We start from the raw sequence: 26,823 nt of genomic DNA, 5'->3' as shown, positions 1-26,823 counted from the left end.
GTTGCCAGCCTGGTGAAAAGGGTGGGGGTTTTTTCTCAAAAAGTGGACATTTTTGCAGTTACTCGTCTTATTTAATATTCAATTTTGAGATTTAAATACTGACTTTTAGTGACATTTTAAGCACTATTTTAGCTGAATTAGCTTGTCGGATGGTCACACATTTTCATGCACCAAAATATTTTTTACAGATTCAGAATAAAGAAATATTAAACAAATACTTATTTTTAATATACAATTTTATTACATCATTTACCATTAGAAAAAAATAGGAATCTGTTAACGTTTTACATTAAAAACTGTAGCCTATTGTCATTTATTAGTCAAATAACAAACTGGCCAGCACATTCAACTTTTCTCTGTCAAAATTTGGCCATTTAAATAATAAAAAATTAAAACATATGAACAATAATAATAATAATAATGTAGAGATTCACAATTTCATAGCCTCTTTTTGTAAAAAAATTAATTAATTAAAAAAGTACATTTAAAAACCCCAACAATAGCTAAAATAGTTTGATAACAGCAATAGCCAAAATAGTATTTAAATAAATTTTTATTATAGGCCGATTTTCGTGCTTCACCCCTTTTATGGATGATTTGTTTTTCAAGAATAAACTCCAAGATTTAGAACAAAAACTACTTGTAAAATGTTTTCTTATTTAAATACAAGACAGTAGTGAAAGGTGACTGAGATTGAATGTTTTCTTGCATAGCTGGATGTTAGACTCATGAAAAAAACTGATTAGCTGAAGTCACACCGATGTGACAGTCAACAGAGGATTCCGCTTGATCTTAAAGCCTTTTTCTCAATGGATTATTTTCACTATTTATCAAATCACCCGAACCCCCGCCCCCCCTGGCTACAAGCCTGAATATGATTACGAATCACTGATGAACAAACTGCAAGATATTTTCACTTAGTAAGTAGTTTTAAAAGAAATATTACTAACCCATAAACATTTAAACTGTGGTTTTCTTTCTACACTTAAAATAAAAAATCTTGAACTATTCGCTCATAATTTACTGTAGGAAAAATATCAGATAATGAAATGCAAAAAAAGTTCTCCATAATCTGTACTCTCTCTCTCTCTTTTACATTTTTCATACTACTAGTCTATGCGATGGAGATTAACCGTGAGTTTACAGTCATTTTCTTCAACTACACCCATAAATAAAATGTAATTATCAAAAACTATACAACAGAATGGTGTCATGCTTGTGATATAACCACCGTTGTATGACGTATAACAGCGCCCTGTGGAGAAAACATGTATGATGAAGATGGAAAAAAGCTTCCTCCGTGTATACCTGGTGCGTGGCTCACACCTGCCATCATGGCCTGTTACCTACTGGTAGCCAACATCTTACTAGTCAACCTGCTCATCGCTGTGTTCAAGTGAGACTGCATGCAAAATATTATAATGTATTGAATTAGGACTTTCACATATATTCAGTTTCAGCACTGATCTAACCTATTCCCTTCACAGTAACACATTCTTTGAAGTAAAATCCATCTCCAACCAGATCTGGAAGTTTCAACGCTACCAGCTCATCATGACGTTTCACGACAGACCAGTTCTTCCTCCACCACTCATCATCTTCAGCCATATTTACATCGTGTTGAAGCGCCTGTGCTGCCGCTGCCGGAAGAAACAAGAAGGAGAGTTGGATGACAGAGACCACGGCTTGAGTATTTACTGCTTTTGTTCAATTTTAGTGCTGGTAGCGTATCAGTGAAATAGCAAACCGTTTAACCTGTTTGTAATGATGTTTTTTTTCCAGAGCTGACTCTGAGTGCTGAGGAGCTGAAGAGTCTGTATGAGTTTGAGGAGCAGAATGTGGAGGAGTATTTCAGAGAGAAGGAGGATGAGGTGCAGTCTTCCAATGATGAGCGCATCCGAATCACTTCCCAGAGGTACTGGATGGAAAACAGCTAGTGCAACTTCTAATTTTATTTCAGAAGTTGACAATAAAGGTTTTTCTAATGTTTAGAATGATGTGTTTTTTTAGGAATAAGTTTTCTGTTTTTTGGTTTATTTATTTATTTTTTTAAAAGAAAATATTTTGCAGTAAGGTAAAATTTTACTCCATACATTCATAAACAGTTTATAAGTTTGTAAAATTATATATTTTAAAGGGCCCCTATGATGAAAATCATCTTTTGTAAGCTGTTTGGACACGACTGTGTGCAGGTGTAGTGTGTTCACAGTCAAATTGGGGTGATATAAAGATAATAAGTCTCTTTATTTAAATTTTCTGACGTTAAAAAAGGATCCAAATCCCTCCAATTTTGAGGCCCATAGCAATGTGACAAAGGAGTGCGGTTTCCCCGTCCACCGAATTGATTGACAGCAACGTATTAACATGTCTCTGTAGTAACACGTATAATCATATCAACAAGACAGGATCTGCCCAAATCAACTGGGATGAAAAAAGATCTGTTTAGCTCTCTGTGATCATCAATCATCATTAGATGTGATCAAGAATGAGTTTTACAAGTTTGAAACGTTTTTAAAACAGTGCATGTTTGTAATGAATTACAGCGACTTTACTGTCTTTATCACCACAGCCGCATGTCAGAACAATTATGAGAGAAGACGATTCAGTCCTGGTTTGTGGACGTTCAATCAGATTAACGTGTATCCTATCACATTTGCCGTGCAAAAACAGTGCAAAGTTAAACAATCACGCTGTGTGTACGTGCGTGCATGCGTACATGAACTTTGTAAGGCCATTGTGTGTGACTCGTTGCAGAAAGGCTTCACAACAAATACATCAAATAATCATTGGGAAAGTTCTTACTGTAGTATTTCTCACAAACATTACATGAGATCTGCTTTCATCATGTCTATCACTGTGCTGTTTATCTGACGCAGACAAGGCGGAGATTGAGGCACACGTGGGAATGGTGGGTAGGGAGAACTAGCATTAAAGGCACAGGCAACAAAACATTGAGAGCAGAAATTGCAAAGGTATTCTGAAAGGTATAATAAATAATCTGATGGGTGTTTTAAGATGAAACTTTACAGACACATTCTGGAGACACAAAAGACTTCATTTTTTGACAAAGAAGGAAAACAGATGCCCTTTAAAGGTGCTGTAGAACGCATTGATTCAATAAGTTAAACTGTTCTCTGATATCTAAATACTACCTTAGGTAGGTGGCTTAGGTTAGTGCAAAAATGATTTAGAAACTAAAAATTCCCCTACATTGAAAACCTTGGTTTTGTCCATATATTTGGAATTGTTGTATTTATGAATGAGCTCTTCACTGACACTATGCAGTTCGTGTCAGTACTTAAGGCCCTTTCTTTCACACACACACAGAATCATTACTATGTGCTCTAAAGTACAAACATGCAAAATAGTCATACTTGAGTTTGACTATTAAAATATTTTAAAAAAATATTTTTACAAATTGAGTAGATTTCTTGTCAAATGACTTAACAAGTGTCCACTGAAGTGGTAGATTTATTTAAGTTAGAGAAAGTGATTGAATTAAATTAAATTTAAGTTTTAGTTGTGTTGTAGATAAAATACAGTGCTCAGCATAGTTGAGTACAGCCCATTTTGAAAATTAATATTTTGATCCCTTTCTCAGTGAATATAGGCAGAGTATTTTTGTGCATTTTAACAAATCAGATTTATTAAACAGATAAATTTATTTAAACATTATTTTAATCAATTCAAGAAAAATATTGCAAATAAAAATTACAACCTACAAAATTTCAACTGATTTATTTATTTTTTTTGCTTCGTTTGTTTTTCCTCTTTTTTTTAAATGTGTATTTAATATTTTCTATAACAAATAAATGTTGGTGTTCTAGTTTTTGGACCATTTAATATAAGTTATTTTGTTAGATAAGCTCCAGACTTGGCTTCAGTACTGACTAATCTAATGGATAAGCAGAAATATAATATTGTGTAGCTTCCTATTACAAATATTAATTCAAAAGAGAGATTTGTGAGGGGTGTACTTATATATGTTGAGCACTGTATAGGGTAAATTATAATTACACTTCACAAAAGGGAGCAACAGAGATATATTTAGAGTTGTAATTTGTGATTTTAATGTATATGAAAACATAGGCTTTAATATCACCTTCTGTATTAACAGAAGTTTTGAGAAATGCAGATAAGACTAATGGCATCCTTTAACTCCAGAATCACAGTAAGAGCTGTGTGATATGACACGATGCATAAACATGCATTAAACTCTTATATTCAGCTGTCTACATGCCTCATTACAAACATATGCGGCAAATTTCACATTACACATTTAAATAATGAAAGATACAGTTAAACAGACCTTATGCCTCTTCAGGAGGAACCAAATACATTTATAATTCATCTTTTACAAATTTTGCATTCTGACGATCAGCTGTGATGACATGAGATGCCCCACACCTTGTTACATTACCTGGGAGCTCTATAAAGCCAGTCACATTTTCAAAATAATAGTCTCATATACATAGTAAGTATAATACAAGCTTAGATAAAAGGAGGCAAAGGATCCTTGTTGAAATTGTGTGGCCAATCAAACACTGTCCGGGACATGGAAAATAATGATCCCATGTATAATATATAGTAAGGTTATATCACACAAGCAATAATTACATTTTCCTGAATTTTTATTGAAGTGAAAGTGACACTAGCCATTTTCTCTCACAGGGTGGAGAACATGTCGATGCGCCTGGAGGAAGTAAATGAGCGGGAGCACACCATGAAAGCCTCTCTGCAGACAGTGGACCTGCGCTTGGCTCAGCTCGAGGAGTTCTCCGGCCGCATGATGCATGCACTGGAGCGACTAGCTGGCATCGACCGCTGTGATCTGGTACGCACTCGATCCGGGAGTTCAATGGCCGTCGACCAGTCAGGTTTGCTTCGTCGGGGAAGTGTCACCAGTGCTGATGGGTACAGTTTGTACCGCTGGCACCTGGATGCCGAAGAACGTGGTGATGAGGTCAGGGGGCAGGGAACAGAGAGGCGAAGCAGTATTGGCATCACTGACCTAAACCCACAACATGCCTCTTCCTACGGTCCCACATTGGACGTCTTGCCACTTCGGCAAAGGACACATTCCAGCTCTAGTGTGGACATCCTAATCTCTCCCTGTGAGTCCTTCCCGCCACAAGATGGAGGCCAGAACTCTCAATCCCCAACACGCTCCTCTTGTCAGCCCACAAAAGATGCACACGCTCTGCTAGAATCTAGAATAGACACAGCAGTTTCACATCCTCTTGAAAGGGCGCAGTCCTTGAGGCAGTACCCGAATGAAGCTCAAAATAACTCGCTTTCGCATGAGAATAGATCCCAAAGCGGTACCTTGTATGTATCAATGGCGCAATCCAAATTAAGCAGTCCTGGGAACACTTGGGCTTCAGAGCCTTATGGCCTACAGGATCAAGCAAACAGATCCCCAACATTGGGTCGCTGGCCTCCACGCTTTGATTACAAAGTTCATCCCTCCCCGTTCGGCCTTTCACCTAAGACATCTTCAGAGAAATTGAGACAGGTGGACGACCAAGATAAAGAAGATACTTCTAAAGAGAGCAAGAGGACAAACAGCCATCAAGCGGGAAGTGAAGAGAAGAACAAAGACGAGGATGAGATACAGGCGAATAACGAAAGCACCAAAACAGAGGAAGTAGACGATAAGAGAGAGGAGCTGACAGACTCGGATCGCTTGTATGTAGCAGAGGACAGGATGTACCCCGCACTCAGATCCAAGAGTTTGAACGCTAACCCACGAAAGGTGAAGGCTGCAGGGGACGTCCTGGATAAACCTCGAGCTGCCAGTAGTGTGAGAGACCTGGCAGAGGCCTTTGAAGTTAACACCAATGACTACAGACCCTCCAGAGAAAGGAGTGGCACACAGACATGATTCTTGTCTAAAAACAGGTCACACTGTGCGATTTTGACCACAATTTGTTCATCTGAGACAAATTTGAAAATCCTAAAAGATTCTTAGACTCCCAGGCCAAATTCTTGCAGTGTCAGAAAGTTTCAGACACTTTCCTGCAGTGTGACAATCCTTACGACAAGCATCAAACCAAGAACCAACGTACATGCTGAACCTAATGATGCAGTCAGCATGACAACTTCAAAGCACCCCAGGGAAATGGCGAAACTGTTTTTTTTGGTTTTATTGTAGGCTCGTTATGAGTAAGACTGATGTTTATGTTTGCTGTGATGTATCATTTCACAACACAAGTAACTAAATGTGTCATGAATTGATGACATTCAAGCTTTTGAATTTGGGTAGGCAGAATCCAGGCAGAAAACCCAAAATAGCACTTGACTTTAAGACAGGGATGTCCAGACTCTGTCCTGGAGAGCCGGTGGCCTGCAAAGTTTAGTTCCAACCCCAATCAAACACACCTGGGCTTGCTAATGAAGCTCTTACTAGGCATTCTAGAAATATCCTTGCAGGTGTGTTGAGGCCAGTTAGAGCTAAAATCTGCATGACACCGGCCCTCCAGGACCGAGTTTGGACACCCCTGCTTTAGGAGGTTAAAGAAGTTGCTAAATGTATTAAAACAGGTGCTTGTTTGTCGTAAAAATTCTAATTTGTGCATCTCCTAATTTCTGTTGTAGATGGTGTATTCTGAGAAATTTTCGTACCCCTTGGTTTTGAGTGTGGTCCTGAAAAGTCTTCTTTTCTAGGGGTGTCTAGCCCTTTCCCTTAGCTTTACACCTTTCAAGCTAAAGAGAATTGGGACACCCCTACCCCTTTCACATGAAGATGCAAAACAAGAGGTAGGGTAAGGGGAAAGGCTAAGGGGTACAATTGGGATTGGGCCTAAGTGTGATTGAAAACAATGGATATATATTGAGGTGTTCACATAATGAGCAATAAATTACAGCACGCTAAAGCAAGGATTTCTTGTAACAGTTTATAATGTTTTTTCTCTTAAAGGATTAGAACACACAAAAAAATTAAAATTCTGTTATTAATTACTTACCTTCATGCTGTTCCAATTCTCTGAGAGACAAAATAAGTCATTTTTGATTAAATTCAAGAGCTCTCTTATCCTCCATAGACAGCCACGGTCCTGACTCATTCAAACTCCAGAAAAGGAACCAAAAACAAAACATTCCATGTGACTTTAGTGGTTCAACTGTAATCGTACAAAGCTCAACAAACACTTTTGTGCACTAAAGTAAATGCAAATACACCTCACCCATGTTCTTTCTAGCATCAGCAGCACAAGACACAATCTTTGGACTGTCCTTAATACATAATTCATTCATTCATTTTCTTTTCGGCTTAGTTCCTTTATTAATCGGGGGTCGCCACAGCTGAATGAACCACCAACTTATCCAGCTTATGTTTTACGCAGCGGATGCCCTTTCAGCTGCAACCCATCACTGGGAAACACATACACTACGGAAAATTTAGCTTACCCAATTTAGCTCAACCTCTATGGAGGATGAGGGAGCTCTAAAATATGTGTTCTGTAGATGAACAAATGTATCTGGGTTTTGTAACAAGATGATGGCGGGTAATTAATAACAGAATTTTCATTTTTGGTTCAACTATCCTTATAGGTTGCATTTGTACTTTAGATCTGGTGCTGCAGTTGTACAAAGGGAGAGACTGGTGGCGCTAGAGCACAGAAAGCTAATCTGAAAACCAATTGAACTAGACATTGAACTGAAGTAAAATTTTCGGAAACGTCATTGATGTCAAGTGTTTGTCAACTTTTGTTTGAGAACATATTCACAGCAACATCAAAAACATCAACAAAAATGAATTACGTAGCAAGGATTGCAGAAAAATGGGACTCGTTGGTAAGTTGATATTTTTTTTACTTCATTAGCAAATTTCAGGATTAGATTTGAGCGTCGTTGTGAGCAGGCCGCCTAAAAAAATACATTGTTGTGGTCAGCGCCATCTTACATGCAGGCAAGGCATGAATTTACTCAGAAGTTTCGTGTTCAGTCTGAAAGCACTTTTTGTTTGAGATTCACAACACATCACTGCATCCAATTCAGTCTAAAAGAGCCTTGATGTTCTCTGTTATGCTAATATGATTGTGCACTTACATCTTAGCTAACATACTTCATATATACTTCACTATACTATTATTAGTATATTTGTGATTAGAATTAGTAATGTTAAATATAATCATAAACCCTAATGAAAAGGGGAATAGTTTACTGCATTTAATTTTAGATGACTATTAAAAATGACACAGAAAATGTTACCATATTTCATTGTGCGTTTCCCTCTGATGGGTTGCAGCTGGAAGGGCATCCGCTGCGTAAATCAAATGCTAAGGGACTAAGCCGAAAAGAAAATGAATGAATGAATTTTATTGTGTATATGTGTGTAATTTATATATATACAAAAAAATGCCATTATAAAATAAACTGGACACGTGTAAATAACTTAGAAAAGATATTTTAATCTTTTTTTTATATAATCAGTTAACTCTTGACATATTACCGAACAGACATGAAAAACAAGAAAGACATTATAAAATAAGACATAAAAGCTTGCATTGAATGGTCAGTAAGACTTTATGCTCAGTATGAGAGTGCTGTCATTGTTTCATTGAAAAATATGCAAATGTGCCTGCATGCATATTCAACAAACATGACTTCAAGGCCATTAAAGGGATAGTTCACCCCCCACAAAAAAATCCATTCTATCATCATTTACACTTCCATGTACTCAACCCTGTTTGACTTTCCTCTGCAGAACGCAGAGGATATTTTGAAGAATGCTGATAACCATTGGTACCACTGACTACTACAGAATGGACAAAAAAGAAGAAGAAAAACAGACATGCAGGGTTTGGAACAACGATTTGGTGAGTAAATGATGACAGAATTAAATGTTATGGTGATCAATCCATTTAAGTGGGAACTGCACACCTCTGAGCAGGGATTCGATCAATCAGATGCACAATGCCAATGGAACTCAAGCAATCATATACCCTTCAACAGAATAGCAGAATTAATCATTCAATGAATTTGAGTTACTTAAATTAAGTCTTCTAAAACATTTCGACTGATTCTCAGCATTTCAGTTTAAATTCTACACACACACACACACACACACACACACACACACACACACACACACACACACACACACACACACACACACACATAAAATTAAGTCATTAGCAGGCCCACATGGAATCTGTAGATATACAACAATCAGCAGATTTACACAAAACTGGAATATCTGCCATGCAAAAAGCTGGCATTAAAAAAAAGAGAGAGAGAGAGAAAGAGAGAGAAAAAAAAGAGTCTAGTACTCCCAGCTTTGGTTGATAAATCTGACATAATCAAAATCCATTCAACAGAATTGCAAGTTATTTTTTCCTCCTACCAAAATCATTCCATATGGGCCTAGCAATAGCCTAATAAACTCATTCAAGCTAGAACAATCTTCCACTTTTTCGAGTGGCTGATTTCACAAGTGGTTCATGAAGTGGTTTACACACATAACATCAGTGCATAACAAAAACAAAAGATGCTGCAGTGGTACTGTAAACACTATACGACTTCACACTCATAGGAGTCTTATAAAAGAGGGTATTACAAAAAGACATTGTACAGTATACTGTGACGACGTTTAAATGAGTTAAAAAAATAAGTATTAACAAATGAATCCATCTCACAGGTTAACATGCTTTAGGTGCTTATGCAGGGGTAAGTAAAAGATGTCGGTAGAGTATAAAAATATAATACCATTAGTAAATGTAATACTGTATATACTAATATACATGGCCTAGCCGGCTGCTGCTTCAACAAGCTTGATTCTTTTCTTTTTCTTCTCGTGCTCACTATAAGAGATTACAACCAAAAGTCAAAGATAAGGATTTTTTTTTTTTTACTGTTAATACCAATAACAGCTTTGGTCTATATTAAAATGTAAGGGGGAAGACTATAACCTGTGAAGTTTTGATTTCCACAATTTATTGCAGCTTTGGGTCAGTAACTATAAATGAAATTAAAGGGATAGTTCACCCAAAACTGAAGGTTCTGTGCTCATTTACTTGTTTGAGTTTCTTCCTTATGTAAAAACACAAAAGAAGACAAACCTGTAACCATTCACTTCCATTGTATTTGTTTCTCCTGCTGTGTACATCAATGTTATCAGCTTTACATTATCTTCTTTTGTGCTCACAGGATATTCATACACAGTACTCATAAAGGTTTGCAACTACTTTAGAGTGAGTAAATGGTGTGTAATTCTTCAATTTTTGGTGAACTATCCCTTTAAGTAGATAAAGGAGTGACTTTAAATATAACAAAACAAATATGTTTAACAATGACACAAACTATATATTTATATTGCATGTCCTTCAGTTTGACCAACGCTTAACTGTCAAACCAATAGGCTCGTCAGTCGCTACTTTAGGTCTTTATTGCCAAAACCTGCATTAGAGCAGGAGTTCGATTTCTTTAATCTCTTCACGCATTTTTCTTCATTAAATTCTAGTTGAATAAAGCACTTTGAAATCAATGGAACTATAAACCGACTATATGTAATCAACTAAAAGTAATTAAAATCGGGCTACACTAAACTGGAGGTTATGAATATTTTGGTTTAAAGGGAATGTTTTGGGAACAGCTCAACAGTCCTTTATCTCACAGTCTTCAAGCCTTCAGTATGTATGGATGAGGCAGGCTGAAGTCCAGAGCTCTCAGCAGCAGCTAACAGCTGAAAGTCCAGTGGAACTGTAAACTCTCACACAAACACACACACGCATAGAGAAATGAAATCATTCACACTAAGGCTGCAGGAGTTGCTGGGTTAGAGCAGAATGCAGCGGAAGAAGCTTGGCTTCTTGGATCGACTCTCTGTGATTTTTACTGCTCCTCCTCCTCCTCCCCCTGAAGGGTTATTCTCATTCTAAACACAAATATATGGGGGACATATTCAATATTATATACAAATTATATTTCTGTATTCAGGCAGTACAAAGCTCATCAATGTTATTAGATAAGGTTATGAACATCTCCACCATCAACATCCTCACCATTTTCCTGTTTAATCTCGTCATGATGTCTCTAGCAAGAGTGACAAATGCCTAGCAATAAAGAAAACATTACACTTGAACACTTGAAACATGCAAATCTAAGCAAAAACTCAATTTAGTGGTTCAACCCACCTCTTCAACATTTGTGCTAGATTTTGCACTGGTTTCCAAGAACTTGATTCCGTAATCAATAGCTAGCTGTAGCAAAACAAGAGGAAAAAAAGGAACTGTTTACTTAAAAACATCAGCATTTTCACATACCACATATGTTCTTGCTTTTCTGAATATGTCATTTTCATTCATTCATTTTCTTTCGGCTTAGTTATATATTTATCAGGGTTCGCTACAGAGGGATGAACCGCCTATTATTCCAGCATATGTTTTATGCAGCAGATGCTCTTCCAGCCACAACCCAGAACTGGGAAACAGCCATACACTCTCACATTCACTACGGCTAATTTAGTTTATTCAATTCACCTATAGCGTCTTTGAACTGTGGGAGCCTGGAGGAAACCCACACAAACACAGGGAGAACATGCGAACTTCACACAGAAATGCTACCTTGCCCAGCCAGGACTCGAATTACTGATCTTCTTGCTGTGAGGTGACAGTGCTGACCACTGAGCCAACACACATCATTTTAATCATTATTATTTTTATATTAAGCATACCTTCTCTCCTCTTTCTTTTGAAACTTGTCTCTTGTCGTTCATGTCACACTTGTTACCCAATATCATTCGCTCCACATCTGACGATGCATGCTGATAAAACAGAAGAGAAGTCAACTCATCTGACTCGCTGAATGAAGTGAAAACTTGCTTATCTACATCAGCATTATGTCTGTTTCTCACCTCCTCAATGTTCCTGATCCAGTTCTTGATGTTGTCAAATGATTTCTCATTTGTGATATCATACACCAGCATAATTCCCTGTAAAATGACGAGAAAAAAAAAACATATGGCTTCAGTAGAACTAAAACAATACATACAAAACATACATAACAAGGGCTGCACGATATACATATTTATATATATTTAAACACCATTTTAAGGACAAAATTATTAGCCCCTATAAGCTATATATTTTTTCGATACCTGCCTCACGTTAAGCTTGAAAAATATCTAGTCAAATATTTTGTACTGTCATTGTAGCAAAGATAAAATAAATCAGTTTTTAGAAATGAGTTATTAAAACTATTATGTTTACATTTACATTTTTCAGACGCTTTTATCCAAAGCGACTAACAAATGAGGACAAGGAAGCAATTTACACAGCTATAAGAGCAACAATGAATAAGTGCTGTAGGCAAGTTTCAGGTGTGTAAAGTCTAAGAAGGAAAGCGTTAGTAATGCAAGTTATTTTTTTGTTGTTTTTTTTACAGTACAGTTAGGGGTATAGCCAGAGAGGCAATTGCAGATTAGGAAGTGAAGTATAGACTAAATAGTTAAGAAATGTGTTGAAAAAAATCTCTGTTAAACAGAAATTGAAGGGGGGGTGGAATCAACAGAGGGGCTAATAACTCTGACTATAACTGTGTGTGTGTGTGATTGTGAGAGTATATATATATATATATATATATATATATATACATATACATATATATATATACATATACATATATATATATATATATATATATATATATATATATATATATATATATATATATATATATATATATATATATATATATATATACATACACACACACACACACAATTAAATTCATAATTATTAGCCCCACTGTTTATTTTTCCCCCAGGTAAAAATGTTTTGTCTTCAAGTGAGAAGAAATGAATCAAAATGAAGAATTTTTCCCTAAAACAAGCAAAATCATAAGGGTAAGTCAAATAATCTTGTTTTTGTTTTGAAATGCAGATATTTTGGACAAGAAACAACACAAAACTTCTAAGTAAGATACCTTTATTGGTTTTACATAAATCATATAAATTCCATCTAAATTCTGTAATTAAATACAATTCTGAAGCTCCTGGTCAACTTTCAGACTCAACGTTGCGTGTCTTGCAATGTGACTAATGCAGATGCACACATTGTGATATCGATGCTGAATTTATTTATTGTGCAGCCCTATGCAGTACCATATCTAAAGAAAATAATGCAACATGTCTCACCATTGCTCCTCTGTAATATGCAGTGGTGATGGTTCTGAACCTCTCCTGTCCCGCCGTATCCCTTCACAGCAAATTAAGAACACTTTAAAAATGTTTTATGTATACAGTGCTCAGCATATACAAATACACCCCTCACAAATCTCTCTTTTAAATTCATATTTGTAATAGGAAGCTATACAATATTATCTTTGTGCATATACATTAGTTAGTACTGAAGCCATATCTGGAGCTTATCTAATAAAATAACTTATGACAACGGTCCAAAAACTAGAACACCAAAATTTATATTACAGAAACATATAAAATACAAATTTATTAAAGAGGAAAAATCAAGAGAAGCAAAAAAATTGAAACATTTAGTTCAAATTTTGTAGGTTGTAATTTTTTAAACAATTTTATTGCTTGAATTTAATTGTATTATCTTTTAATTTCTAAATATGTTTTGTTACTAAAATATCATTTTGATAAAAATAACTGTTTAATTAATCTGTTACATTTAAAAGCACCAAAATACATTGCCTATATTCACTCAGAAATAAATACAAATATTCATTTTCAAAATGAGGTGTACTCAATTATGTAGAGCACTGTACGTTGATACTTTGTTCTTTGCCCAAAGTACAGTTTAATAACCTACCCAAACTAATTACCTGATTGACACCTGTGGTCTGAAAGTAAATAGTATAGAATATCCAACAATATTACATCTTAATTATTATTTTTTTTATCACTTACATTGTCTGCATTTAATCTTAAAAGTAACATTATGAAATCATAAATATAGATGCTTAAATGTTGTGTTTTCCCATATTTTCATCTCCTTTTGTAATGTGCCAAGACGAGCAAACTTTCCACAGGTTTGGGGATTTCTGCTTGACACTGACTTTATATGGCAAACTCTTACCAGATTTGAAGCTTGATCTTTTTCCCATCCAGCTCAATTGTTCTGATTTTGAAGTCAATTCCTGTAATAACATGTAGAAAAAAGCAATGTTAAACACTGTAATTGTAGTATTTCTGCAATGCAAATAAATCCTATGGTGACACGTTATAAAAATGGACTAATCTCACGACTTATCACAACTCTTTCCGCTGAAAAGGGAATCACCGCATTAGCACGTTTTCACAGCACCACAACCATGGGTATGGAATGTGTAGAAAGGTCAGAATGAAGTGACATACAGTACGCCTGACCTAATAAATGGCTGCAGTGTTGCAATAGGCTTCACGCGTGTATGAAGCTTTTGCATTAGCATAATAACGTGATTCCGGTTTATGACATCTATAAAAAAAACGTCTGTATTAAGGCATACACTCCTGCCAGCAGCGAAAGCTAGGACAGGACATGGGACGGGAAGTGACACAGCAGCGTTGTCCATGGCAATAGGGGAAGTCTGTGGCATAACAATGACAAAAGGTCAAGGAACTCTCGCATGGGCTTACCACAGGAAATGACATACTGGACAACGTTAAAGACTGGTCTACCTAAAGTTGTCAAAAATATCAAGACCAGCTGTAGTTTGAAGTATAAGTGACCCAGTTTATGTATGTTACAACAGAGACAACAATTGGACTTTGTGGATGTCATATAATGTAATAAGTGCTTTAGTACTGCTGACTAAAGAAACAATGAGGAACAATACTGAATAGGGATAGGACGATAACCGTTTTCAAGGTATACCACGATTTAGAAAAGTCAAGGTTTTAAAGGGTCATGAAACCCCCCTCTTTCGGTTCAAGTCTACCTTAGAATTTTTTCAAAAAATGCTTCATGATGGACGTGGAGCACTGTGAACAGAGCCAGGGATGGGTGTGGCCGGCAGAGAAGGGGAAAAAGAGGGGAGTGAACAACTATTGTCAGGTGGCTCACAAAATGAGAAACAAACCGTGGCGAGATTTTGTAGTTAACAAAGTTGGAATGCAAAGAAATAAGCAGGAATTTAATGCCCTGCTATACATGTTATTCGTAATTTCATATTCACATAACCACAATTTGTTGTATCGTTATAAAGATAATCATGTAAACACTATTATTAAGGAGGACTTCTCTCCTCCTCAATCCCTGGGTCGGAATGCAAACACAGCAGAAAGCAGTGCAGCAGGTCTTTTTCCTTGTCTATACCATTTGCCCTGCCAGTATTCCGGAGGATTTTAAATACAGACGAACACAGCAGCACAGATATAGGCGATGTGTCTGAATGGTAACAAACTGAACTGATAAAAGACAAAGTCCGCCATTCTCCAATTCTCGTACAGCTCTCTCTAAAGAAATGCTCGCTGCAAACCAACAACTTTTCTGTATCGGCCCTGACAGCATCGCGAGGAAACACATGCAACAAACCCTGTGTATCATGGAAACAAGCACATACGGCCTAAATACTGCGTGCCATGCGTGGACGGGGTCTCACAGCTTGGCAGGTCTGCCTTGCTTTCAGAAAGCACATGCTCTCATTAATAATTAAGAAGCAGGGTCTTCTCATAGGATAAGAAAACTCAGCTATGAACACTAATAATAACAAACCGACGTATCATCACTTTACTAGCAGATTTGAGCTACGTAATCGATTTTAATACCGCTCCAAAAATGATTTTAAACCCAGAAGATGAACTTAGCTGACCAAAGCTCAAAATTATCCCGGTTTCTCCACAATTAAAGCTGACAGGTGCTAACATTGTCTTACCAATGATGCTCAACACACACAAATTTGTGTGTATATCAAAAAAAGTACTCGGGTGTCTTGAACCTTTAAAACTGCAAAAATGTTCTGTAATACCATTCCTACAGCACATGTAAGATTTTCTTTTTACGTGTTTTTTTGTTCTTGTTTGTATTTAGGACAATAGTATCTCCAACAGTAAAAGATATCCAAAGATGCTGCTTTAACATGTAAAGATCTTATTTTAACATGTATTTTAAATGTTTCGAAGAGGAAAAAAGTTTTAGTTTTTCCCCAGACATTTAAAAAGAATACATTTTAGAGCAGTAAACAAAATACCGTGAAACCATGATATTTTATCCAAGGTTATCATAATGTCAGAATCATATACTGGCCCATGCCTAACACCGAATGCTAAAGAACAAATTGAATTGGAAGTAGCTTAACATATTTTCTTCTACTGTGACACATCTGAGTGAAACAGATCATCATCACAAAAAGGTTTTTCCCATTGATTGTTTGTATTTTGAAATGTGGGTGTTGCACTCAAAATTGCAAACAGATGAACACAAGTTGTGAAGTTTAAGGGTGTGTTCACACTTGACAGATTTGGTTTAATCAAACTATGGAGCAACTGTTCTGTTAGTGTGGTTCATCTGAATGAAACCTTGCCATATAAAGCTTGGTGAGCAACAAGCAACTGGACAAAGAGTGTTGAAAAGAAGGGTCTAGCTCGTCTTCTAAACAAGCTTTGGTTTGACTGAAATATGAATATAACATGGACCAAAGGATTATGTCACATGATGTGACCATATAAAGGACAGACAGCTATACTTGGTTTTTGTCATTACTCAACAGATTAATGTTGGAAAAACATCTTCTGCCACTAGCTCTTTCTTTGTGTCTCTAATTTCTAGACATGTTTTGACTTTAAGAAGCTTTTCACTAATTCTCAAGTGATAAAAGTACATATACAGTACAGTACAACACAACGATCACATTTGTTTTTAATGTTTTGTAAATTCTGTCATAAAATATAAGTCATAGAGCCTTTTGCTTTTCTGTAAGTTTAGTTTGTCCAAAGAAATGACTGAACTCTAAGTAAACGAGGATTAAATGTGTACTTTTTAATGAATCACAAAAACCAAGTGTGTGAACTCACTCTAAGAGGACTGGAGAAGTCCTGTAAAATCACCAGAGAGAAGTGTGTCATTTTCACAGGAAGGTGACATTTGGGTTCAACCCTACGATCACAATACACTTAAAGAATAAACAAGCTGATGAATAGTTCGTAATGCGGTCTATAACATGAATTAAGAAAATGTTCAATGTCGTAAATTCACTTGAAGTCCCGTTTAGTGGTGAAATGTGAATCTAAACAACTCTTTAGCCGCAAAATTGAAAGTGCAGTCCAGCCCACTGTGCTAGCGCACAGCTAATCAGGCTGAGATCATGCTAGCTCTACAAATGCAGCGTACTGTGTAACGTCTAATTCATCTTACACGTAATAGCAGTCTACAACAACTGATCCTGACGTTTACATACGGAAAATGTGTCGTTTGTCTTTATAAAAACACGTCGATGAACAGTTTAGTGAACGAGCTGTCACATCCACGGCCTCTTCCTGTCACTCCAACAGACAGTCACATGCACGTAAACCTCCATGCATCTTTATAACAGCTCATGCAGTACTACCCAGTTAACATCAATGTAATGTTTGTACACAAATCAAGCAGCTCTAGTGTGAAACTGACCTATGGTGGAGATGAAAGTGGTGTTGAAGGCGTCCTCGCTGAATCGAAACAGCAGACAGGTCTTGCCCACACCGCTGTCTCCGATGAGCAGCAGTTTGAACAGATAGTCGTACGTTTTCGCCATATTTTCTTGTTTCTCCCTCGTCTGGCTACCTTCTTTCGGCTCGGTAGCAGAGTAACGGTGTTTGACTAACGGTACATAAGAGATGCGGTTCAACTTGTGTTTCCGACTTTACTGCACGCAGCGCAGCAGTGAGGAAGAGACTGGGCGGGTCTGCCGTGACGTCATCACGAAAGCATAAACGTCAAGAGCGTCAGGCGGTACTGAAAGCCCTTTTCCTTTTCCGTCCCATTAGAGCAGCTGCAGGGGTGCCCAAACGATTTTTCTCATGAAGGGTCAAAAACCAAACCTGATTGACGGCTGTGGGCTGAAGGTTAGTATAACAACTATTATACACCAAAGTTTCCAAGAGTAAGTTTCTCATTCATTTGCTAATTTTATAACTAATGCAGTATCTATAAACAAGTGTAATGAACTTATTACAGTAAAACTTAAATAATGCTATTAATGAAATAATGGACTTCAACGCTGAATGCACTAAGCTGCCTTAGCCTTGATTTGCTTGCTGATGTCTTGTGCATTTGCCCTCTGTTCAGTTGCGTGACAATATTTACATTTTCAGAAAATCTGATTCATTTACAAAACAAACAAACAAAAGGTTGTATTAAATTTAAAACGACCATCTTTGTCAAAAATATTCTCTTCAGCCACCTCCCCATCATTCTCTTTCTTTAATCAAATTTATAACACAGTGCAGTTCAATACTGAATACACTAGTCAAGCAGAATCTGCCTTTAACTTGATTTGTTCACCAAAGGCTCTGCATTGTCAGCTGACACTATATAGATTTTAACAAAATCTGCTTAATTCACACAATTTATTTTAAGTGTTTAATTTCAGTTTGCTTTAAACAAACAAACAAATCTTAAAACAAACAAAGGCTTACATTAAATTTTAATTGACAATCTCTAAACCATCCCCCTCATTCTCCCTCTCTTCTCAGAGAGACTTATGGGCCAAATCAAATGTTACCATGGGGCAACTTTGGCTCGCAGGCTCTAGTTTGGCCATCTCTGCTGTGAAGAGGGAAAAAATCTTTCGCAAATTATTTGACGGTTTCATAAATAAAATAAAAAATAATGAGGGAAAAATAATGTGAAATTATGATATACTAAGTCATAAGGAATAAAATAAATTATGAATCAGTTCTGAGATGATACTTAAGTAAAAATTCTGGACAATAAATCATAAATGACACACAAAGTAATTATGAAAGTGTGATGTTGTGGTAATCTCCCTCATAGTTTTGACTATTATATAATTCGCTATTCTATGTTTTTCATTGTAATAATTTGGCTATTGTTATGTAATAATTATGATGTAGTGTCTAATAAAAGATGATTATTAGACATACACAAATGTAATAACTGATGGAGCTGAAAATTGATGCCTTAATGTTTGGCAACAGCTGTAGACATTTCTGTTTTCATGACTTTGTCATGGAAGTTCCCTCTGCTCTTATAGCCTCACTTAAATTGATTTTTCCAGGAGGGAGGAGTGCTCAGCATCAGTACAGCACACAACCTGTTACTTTCACTTACATCTGTGGAAATACCTAACTTTTTGAATGATTCATGGTGTTGTCACAATGTTCACAGCCATTAGGTTTCTGAATACTTTAGACACAACTGTTCCTTACAAATTTCCCTTATTTGCTAATATGCCTCTGTTGCTATTGTAATGTCATAATTGATTAATATGTCATTTATTTATTTATTAAATGTTTTATTTCATTAGCAAATATGACACTAAATTCTAGAACACAAGTATTGTTTGTAAACCATCGTGTTTTTAATTTATTATTGTTCTAAGTAATCTGAAAAAGTCATTCTTAATAAAATAAATGAGGGGTGCCCAAACTTTAAAGTATGAAGGGCCAAAAACCAAATATTATCGCGAGCTGTGGGCCGAAGGTAAATATAGGCTATACCATGTAATTTCTTAATTTATTTCCTAATATTTAAAAAAAATATTTTAAATCATATTAACTAATACAGTATAACTTTTTTTAAGTGACAACTTTTTACAATAAAACCAAACAATCAAATTTATAACACAGTGCAGTTCAATACTGAATACACTAGTCAAACAGAATATGCCTTTAACTTGATTTGTTCACCTAAGTCTCTGCATTGTCAGCTGACAGTATATAGATTTAAACTAAATCTTATTAATTTACACCATTTAATTAAATCATTTAATTCTGTTTGCTTTAAACAAACAAACAAAGCTTAAAACAAACAAAGGCTTACATTAAATTTTAATTGACAATCTCTAAACCATCCCCTTCATTCTCCCTCTCTTCTCAGATAGGACGGTGGGCCTAATCAAAGGTTACCATGGGCCAACTTTGGCCGCGGGCCCTATTTGGACATCTCTGGCAGGCCAGGATTGGCTAATCGGGAGGACCGGGAGAATTCCCGGTGGGCCGGTCCGTTTTTTGGCCGCGAGGGCCGGTGTCCCTAGTTCCAGAATCGGTTGCTCTCAGCAGTCACACTTTTTAAAAATAATTTAATTATTTACTTGACCACAGCCTTCTTATTAATTATTTTACCGCAGCTCTGCTCTTTTTATCTATTTTCTCGTAGCCTCGTGAGCAGGATGCAGGTTAATGATGATATAACTAGATAAGTCACCTTTAAACATACAGCAGTTGTGGTACAGTGGTTAGTACGTTAGATTATGAGGCCGCCAATCCGGGTTCGGTCCTTGTCTGAGTAACAATTTTTTTTTTCATTTTTATTGTTAAGACATAATACTGTAAGGGTTGTTGAACATTTGAAGTTCTAAAAGTGCTGTTTTCTCAAAAAAAGACGTGATATTGTAATTAGAAACTGAATTGGAAATAACCTTATTTTAATAAAGTCAGTGGTGAACTGAGGTGGGCCGGTCTGAGGCTTGAAACTCCAGGGCTGAAAAAGAGTCCCACTCCGGCCCTGATCTCTGGACTAAATTAACTTTAGTTGTGCCATGTCCCCGCCTGCTGGAGGACACTGGTATCACTCGCCATACTGCTGCTGCAACTTTTCACTTCTCATGGAGCCACAGCTCCTCTGATCCCCAGTGAACGTATTTGCATTTAATCTAATGTTAAGTAATGGACACAGCAGATTAGAACCTTGTGCACTTAAAAAACATTTCAAGATGAACAACATGAAGAATGTAATGAATTTTAAAATGCAATATTGTTTATTTCAACTGTTTAAAAAGCTGACATAGGCTCAGGTTCAGGTACTTTTTATTTGCTTAAATGATTCTCTTTAAACTGTTTATATTTACAAACCCCTTTTTTAAAATGAGTTCATAAATGTTTCATAACAAAATACATGTTCCAGTGTAATGAATCATTTGTGACGGGAAAGGGTTATCAATCACATTTTAACGGAGTGGTTGAGGATTTTAGCTTAGTTTTTTCTCCTTTTTATGACTTGTGTACATGTTTTCTATCTTCAGTGAAGGAAGGAGCAGGCTGGTTGACCAGAAAGGAGGCCGTCCTGGAAATAAATGACATGTATTGCATTGAAGAAATGGAATGGACCTGCTGGACTGTATTTACACAAACCGAAGGTGAAACTGCATTGAGTGGAAAGCAGGAAGTGCAATGATAACAATAGATACAATCAGAGTAGTTATTCAAATACATTTTTAAAATCATAATCAACTCATTGTGCCAATGTCCTTGCATTATATTCATCACGTTGTGATCCCACACTGAAGTTATTTATATAATGTACAGTCCAACATGAATATTAGGAAGTTAAATGCTTTGCAAACAATAATACAATACATTATTTTCTCAGCTTATGGGTTAATGTGGCGCCCTTCAAATATCATAAGGACTGTCACTTCTTGTTCTCCAGACGAAGTTTCCACCACTTATGATTCTGTAAAAAAGAAAACAGTTTCAGCATTTTCATCTATTCATTTTCACTGGGTTTCATAGGGACATTTTCATTAGTCCCTTTATTCATCAGGGGTTGCCAAAGCAGAATGAACCACCAATTTATCCAGCATATGTTTTACACAGTGGATGCCCTTCCAGCAGCAACCCAGTACTGGGAAACACCCACACACTCTCACATTTACACTCATACACTACAGCCAATTTAGTTTATTCAATTCACCTATAGCGCATGTCTTTGGACTGTAGGGGAAACTGGAGCACCCGGAGGAAACCCACGCCAACACAGGGCGAACATGTAAACTCCTTACAGAAATGCCAACTGGCCCAGCTGGGACTCAAACCAGCGACCTTATTGCTGTGAGGCGACTGTGCTTATCACTGAGCCACCCTGTCACTCAGTTTCAGCATGGTTTACTCTCATAATTAATAGATTTGCTTTAATCATATCAGGTCTCACCTTCTTCCCCAACGTGTTCGGTGTTTGGGTCTGAATCTCATCTAGGCTTGCGTACATGTTGCTGACTTTCACTGGGATGTCCTCGTAGGTGTTGCTCTCAGGTACGTGTTCATAGGTATTGTAGTCACGCTCTTCAGGTACGTCTTGATAAAGATTTTCTGCCAAAAGGACGTTGTCATTGGGATTTGCACGGTTGTCATACTCAACCTCAGGTTGATTCTTCAGCCCAGCGTACGCAACAGTTGAGGCCTGATAGAGTGGATTGGGCTGTAGTTCTGTTTCTTCCATATTCGCCATTCGACCAGCTCCAGAATGCATTTTTTTAGGGTCAAGAACAGCGTAAGAACAGGAGGCTGTCATCAATGGAGCTGGAGGAGGTTGTTGAGGCATGGAGGGCGTAGGATTATAGGAGTTAGAAGTTAAAGACTGACCGTTTTCATGATGGGTAGGCCATAACTGAGAGCTGTAGTGCTCAGATGTCCTTGATTCTGTAATGCTGTGTTGTTCATGTGAAGGATTAGTACCAGGAAGACCAGCGCTTAAAGAATTCCGAAGTGGTGCGTTTTTCTTTGGCAGAGATGGGATTTTCATTGCCTAATGATTTTGACACATGAATGAAACTCAATACTGAGTATGTAAAAAAGCATAGATTGTATCCAAGGAAGTAGTTGACATTGTTACCTGAGACAGGCTGTTCCTGTCAATAGAGGTGGAGGTTGTGAGCTTCCGATTGCTTTTAGAAGGCAGGACAGGAGCCATGTTGTGTGGGCAGTTGGTAGCTTGTTCCCATAAACTTGTTAGAGCCTTTACACTCACTCCTGATGTAACTATGGGACTATTTTGAACCACATCATAAAGCTCGTTTCCATCATCCTAGAAAAATAACACAAAAGAACATTAGTAGTGCAAGACATTTCTGGATATGATAGCATTCTGCTGGCGACGCAGTGGTGCAGTAGGTAGTGCTGTCGCCTCACAGCAAGAAAGTCGCTGGTTCGAGCCTCGGCTCAGTTGGCGTTTCTGTGTGGAGTTTGCATGTTCTTCAAAGACATGCGGTACAGGTAAATTGGGTAGGCTAAATTGCCTGTAGTGTATGAGTGTGTGTGATTGAATGTGTGGATGTTTCCAGAGATGGGTTGCGGCTAAAAGGGCATCCGCTGCGTAAAAACGTGCTGGATAAGTTGGCAGTTCATTCCGCTGTGAAGACCTCGGATTAATAAAGGGGCTAAGCCGACAAGAAAATGAATGAATGAATAGTATTCTGCTTGCTTTTATGTATTTGCAAGTACATTTAATAGTATTTTATGTTGTGCTGATCGATATGGAAGTAAAAAATACCTATTGGTAATGTTTTTTGCGAGACAATATAACAATTTCTTACAAAAACTTGTAATAATTAATTACACAAGTTAAATTGTTAATTCAGTTGTGTGAACAAGTGAAATACTGTAGAGGCTAATTGAATATTTGAATAAATAAGCACAAAATAAGTGTAAATGCAATATAAAAACACATAAAATAAAACAAACTGTAGCACGCTTTGAATGAGCCATTTGAATCAGTGAGTCGTTAGTTGTACACTCACTCAGATTGGATTTCAGATCTATCCAATATATAAAATATTTGTTCAGTGTAATTTGTGAACCAAATTAAGAGATTAATTGTCAAGATTCAGCTTTTTCATAAATCAGACCGCCAACCTGATTTCACGAAGTAGGATATGTTTCTGGATAAACATCTATGAAACAACATTCCAATCAGCCAATTAGCATTATGGGATACATTTACAGTTTATGTTAAGTTTAGGCTTATGGTTAGGTTTGTTTACGTCTACATGATTGTTATCCTATCATGATTCCCCTCTAAATTTGAGAGTAATTTAGAGTTATGGTTGGGTTTTAGGGGTAGGGAACAGGTATGGATTACTTTTTCAAACAAAAACGATGTTTCAGGATCAAGATAGATGATAATAAAGGATCGCATCGTACTTGGTAAAATCATGAAGTACCATATCAGACTCTGCTATAATATCTCTAAACCTGCAATGATTTCTCTGTGCATTGATTATTCCAGTGCAGTGGAACAAAAAGTAATAATTTGTTTTGAAATGTACTGAAGTAAAGAGAAACTTTTCTTCCATATAAAAATAATCCAAAAACTCAGCCGTAACATATAAAGAAATACTTTTGTCCACCGCTGCTTTATGTAGAACCGTATACTTTTTCCCCAATGAGTGAATCATCCAGTGAAGGAAAAATACCTAGATAAAGCTTGTCTGATTTGGCTGGTCATGTGATCTCATCATGATTGGCCAATGATCCACCCCAGCTTCGGTAAGTAAAACTCTATTGACATGATGTCAACATGATTTTATGAATATATTTTTCAAACTACTGTTTTTTCTTTCTTTTTTTTTAAAAGTGAAAGAATAGACTCTACCTCTTCCACGGTGTCCATCTCAGTGCTGTATGAAGTCAGGTACTCTCCAAAAGGCTGGATCGGTGTGATTTTAAAGTGGTCAATCAGCTCTGCGAGACTGTTATGAGTGGTAGAATCACCAGAAACGACAAACAGGCCAGTTTTCGTTTGATTTATGACAAAATGCCGACAACGATCCTGACCTCTGTCAACATTAAACATTGAAGAACTGTTTTAGAACCATTATCTACATTTTTGACACAATAAAGAATATAAAATGATTATATTATGTATCACATTACAATTTACAATACACATTCAAAGTCCCATTTGATAATATCTCTTTAGTTATAGTGAACCATTAAGAAACAATGCTTGTACAGAAAACTAAATAGCTCAGTAACATCAAATTGTCAACATTAAGTCTTCTTTTTTTTAATAAAATTTTTTTCTGGTCTCTAACCAGACAACCAATAGTTGTATTATGTGAACTAACATTTAAAGACAATTATTAAATGCTGTGCAACATGATATTGCTGACTGTTTGTTCTCATTCTTACTTGTATGAAAGAATATATCCAATGGCTTTCTCGCTGAGTCTGATAAGGAAGCATCCAACATCCCTGTCTCTGAGCTGATCTTCTGCTTCCCTGCAAACAGCGATAGTTACTGTACTACAGTGCCCCCCTCTAAGAAATAAAGCTATAACTGAGGGGCTACCCTTTTTTAAAGGCACATTTTTATACTTTTTAGTTGCTAAATCATCTTTATAACACTTTTAGGTTTTAATATATCACTTTAAAGCATTAATATGAATCCTAACATGTATCCATTAAATACAGAAGTGTACCCTTTGAACGGGTCAAGTCCTAGTGATGGCTTAACTGCCTCCATTTTCAAACAGACATTTGCATTATAAGTCACCTGCAGCCTATAGCCGTTCATAATGTTTTACAGCTCACAATGTAACAGTTATGGTTAGCAAACCTCTCGTCTCTTATTAGTTCTTACTGTCTGGAGATGAAACCTTGGAACCAGCGTGGAAAGTTTCCATCAGACAGGATGAACATAGCCTGAGTCTCCACAAACCACTGGAGGATCTGCTCTTTCTGACCTCCCTCCATGGTGAATCCTTCCATTTTCTCCTCGTTTAGTCTGTCCGACTTCTTCATCTTCTGGTACATGGCTGCCTCTATTTGCTCCATTGTGAGCATCTCCTTCTCTACACAAATCCGATACACCTGGCTTTCCGTTTTCAAAGCTACATAACATCACACATTCACTGCGTCAGGAAGACTGGCACACTTCATTTGCCTAGCTTCCTCATACGTAAATATGTGCTCCTACATATATAAAAGGTTCTATTGTTTAAGTTTATCTGCCCATAGTCGGTAATGGCTTACTGGTTTAGTGTGATTTTGTTGTACTATCTCTTGGACGAATCTTCCACTTGAGGTGCCGTCCTGTATGAATATCAAAGATGAAAAATCTAGATTGGATTAGGAAGTAGGTCAACCACCGCACATTGTCCTGAAACATACCGCGCTAAAATAGCTTGTGAATATCTGGGAAAACACCGGAGAAGTTCATCATAGAAATTAATTTTTAGGAATCCTTGTTTTAATATATTTTGTTTTTGTCCCAAAATGTAAAGGGCAGTAGTGTATGTACCTTAGGGGTATCTTCATGGGGACATTTTGGTCCCCATGAATAAAAGGGCTCATAAATTACACATACTGTAATTAAATATTTTGAACATGTAAAATGCTGATCATTTCCTGTGAAGGTTGGATGACATTGATAGAAGTTGGTAGTGTAAAATTACTTTCATGGGAAATTCCCATAAAGGTAACTGTGTATGTGTGTGTGCCAAAATAATACACATTGTTTCCAATGATGACTCGACTATTTGCACATTTCAAAGCTTTCATTTGCAGCTAAATGTTTTGTATAAATACATTTTTAATTCATTTTAACCATGTTTGATTAGTCTTGAATTTGTACAACAGACATGCAAATATAAATATGCCTCTTTATATGATGGTCAAGTTATGAAATTAAGAGATTGTTATATTTCCCCTCTGAACACTAACAATGGCTGTATTATAATAACGGTGTTGTAACCTTTAACTTTTTCCGACCCACTGATTTGCATTTGTGTAACCAGTTTTTACAGAAAATACCTTGGTTAACTGTGGTTAGTGAAGTAAGACCAAGGTTGAACTTTTCTACCGGTTTAACTACAATGGCCAAGTCTCTATTTTACTTTTTGGTTTTATTTGTTGTAAAAATTATGTGATTAATTTGTCCTGAAAAAATTAAAATACTAGTCGTTATTAGTCATTGGTTGTTTTTATTTTATTACCTCAACAAAATC

At 36.6% G+C, this 26,823-nt stretch overlaps 3 protein-coding genes and 1 long non-coding RNA gene across 9 annotated transcripts in view; 2 read left to right on the top strand and 2 right to left on the bottom strand.

Moving 5' to 3' along the window:
* trpm1a (transient receptor potential cation channel, subfamily M, member 1a) overlaps window positions 1-6,880 on the top strand; it is a 36,723-nt gene extending 29,843 nt beyond the window's left edge. For 5 of the 6 annotated variants that reach the window (XR_012382531.1, XM_017356918.4, XM_017356917.4 and 2 more), the window contains 5 exons: window positions 1,114-1,134; window positions 1,252-1,396; window positions 1,488-1,690; window positions 1,783-1,915; window positions 4,672-6,880. Coding sequence is in view for 5 of the 6 variants with exons in the window: in XM_017356918.4 (XP_017212407.2) it covers window positions 1,114-1,134; window positions 1,252-1,396; window positions 1,488-1,690; window positions 1,783-1,915; window positions 4,672-5,884 (1,715 nt within the window). In the remaining variant the exon portion in view is untranslated. 6 annotated transcript variants of the gene reach the window in all.
* A 2,959-nt stretch (window positions 6,881-9,839) lies between these two features.
* rab8b (RAB8B, member RAS oncogene family) lies at window positions 9,840-17,783 on the bottom strand. Its single transcript, NM_001099259.1, is given in 8 exon segments — window positions 9,840-10,876; window positions 11,004-11,054; window positions 11,136-11,201; window positions 11,675-11,764; window positions 11,855-11,932; window positions 13,136-13,196; window positions 14,040-14,100; window positions 17,547-17,783. Coding segments are annotated over 8 exon segments (630 nt in total). The 5' UTR covers window positions 17,671-17,783; the 3' UTR covers window positions 9,840-10,777.
* Window positions 17,784-17,872: 89 nt separating this feature from the next.
* On the top strand, window positions 17,873-23,575 carry LOC137496172 (uncharacterized). The gene is made up of 3 exons (XR_011016301.2): window positions 17,873-17,980; window positions 19,977-20,098; window positions 21,121-23,575. It is a non-coding gene; the product is annotated as an uncharacterized lncRNA (long non-coding RNA).
* On the bottom strand, window positions 20,415-26,778 carry sh2d7 (SH2 domain containing 7). Its single transcript, XM_021474137.3, has 6 exons — window positions 25,458-26,778; window positions 25,007-25,096; window positions 24,468-24,651; window positions 22,710-22,901; window positions 22,029-22,622; window positions 20,415-21,551 (listed from the first exon to the last, which is right to left on the bottom strand). The coding sequence occupies exons 1-6, from the start codon at window positions 25,658-25,660 to the stop codon at window positions 21,510-21,512; spliced, it is 1,305 nt and encodes a 434-aa protein (XP_021329812.1). The 5' UTR covers window positions 25,661-26,778; the 3' UTR covers window positions 20,415-21,509.
* Window positions 26,779-26,823: the final 45 nt, after the last annotated feature.

The sequence above is a fragment of the Danio rerio genome, chromosome 7 (genome assembly GCF_049306965.1).
Source record: "Danio rerio strain Tuebingen ecotype United States chromosome 7, GRCz12tu, whole genome shotgun sequence".
NCBI classification, from domain to species: Eukaryota; Metazoa; Chordata; class Actinopteri; order Cypriniformes; family Danionidae; genus Danio; species Danio rerio.
The sequence above is the reverse complement of the archived record's forward strand: the minus strand, read 5'-3'. Positions and strand labels throughout refer to the sequence as shown.

Bases quoted from the DNA above. Each gene is read 5' to 3' on its own strand.
- sh2d7 (XM_021474137.3), bottom strand. From the start codon at position 25,660: ATGCTCACAATGGAGCAAATAGAGGCAGCCATGTACCAGAAGATGAAG. The intron at 25,097-25,457 runs GTAAGAACTAAT...CGCTGTTTGCAG, and splicing joins CAAGGTTTCATCTCCAGACA to GGAAGCAGAAGATCAGCTCA. The intron at 21,552-22,028 runs GTGAGACCTGAT...TCTTTTTTACAG, and splicing joins CGAACACGTTGGGGAAGAAG to AATCATAAGTGGTGGAAACT.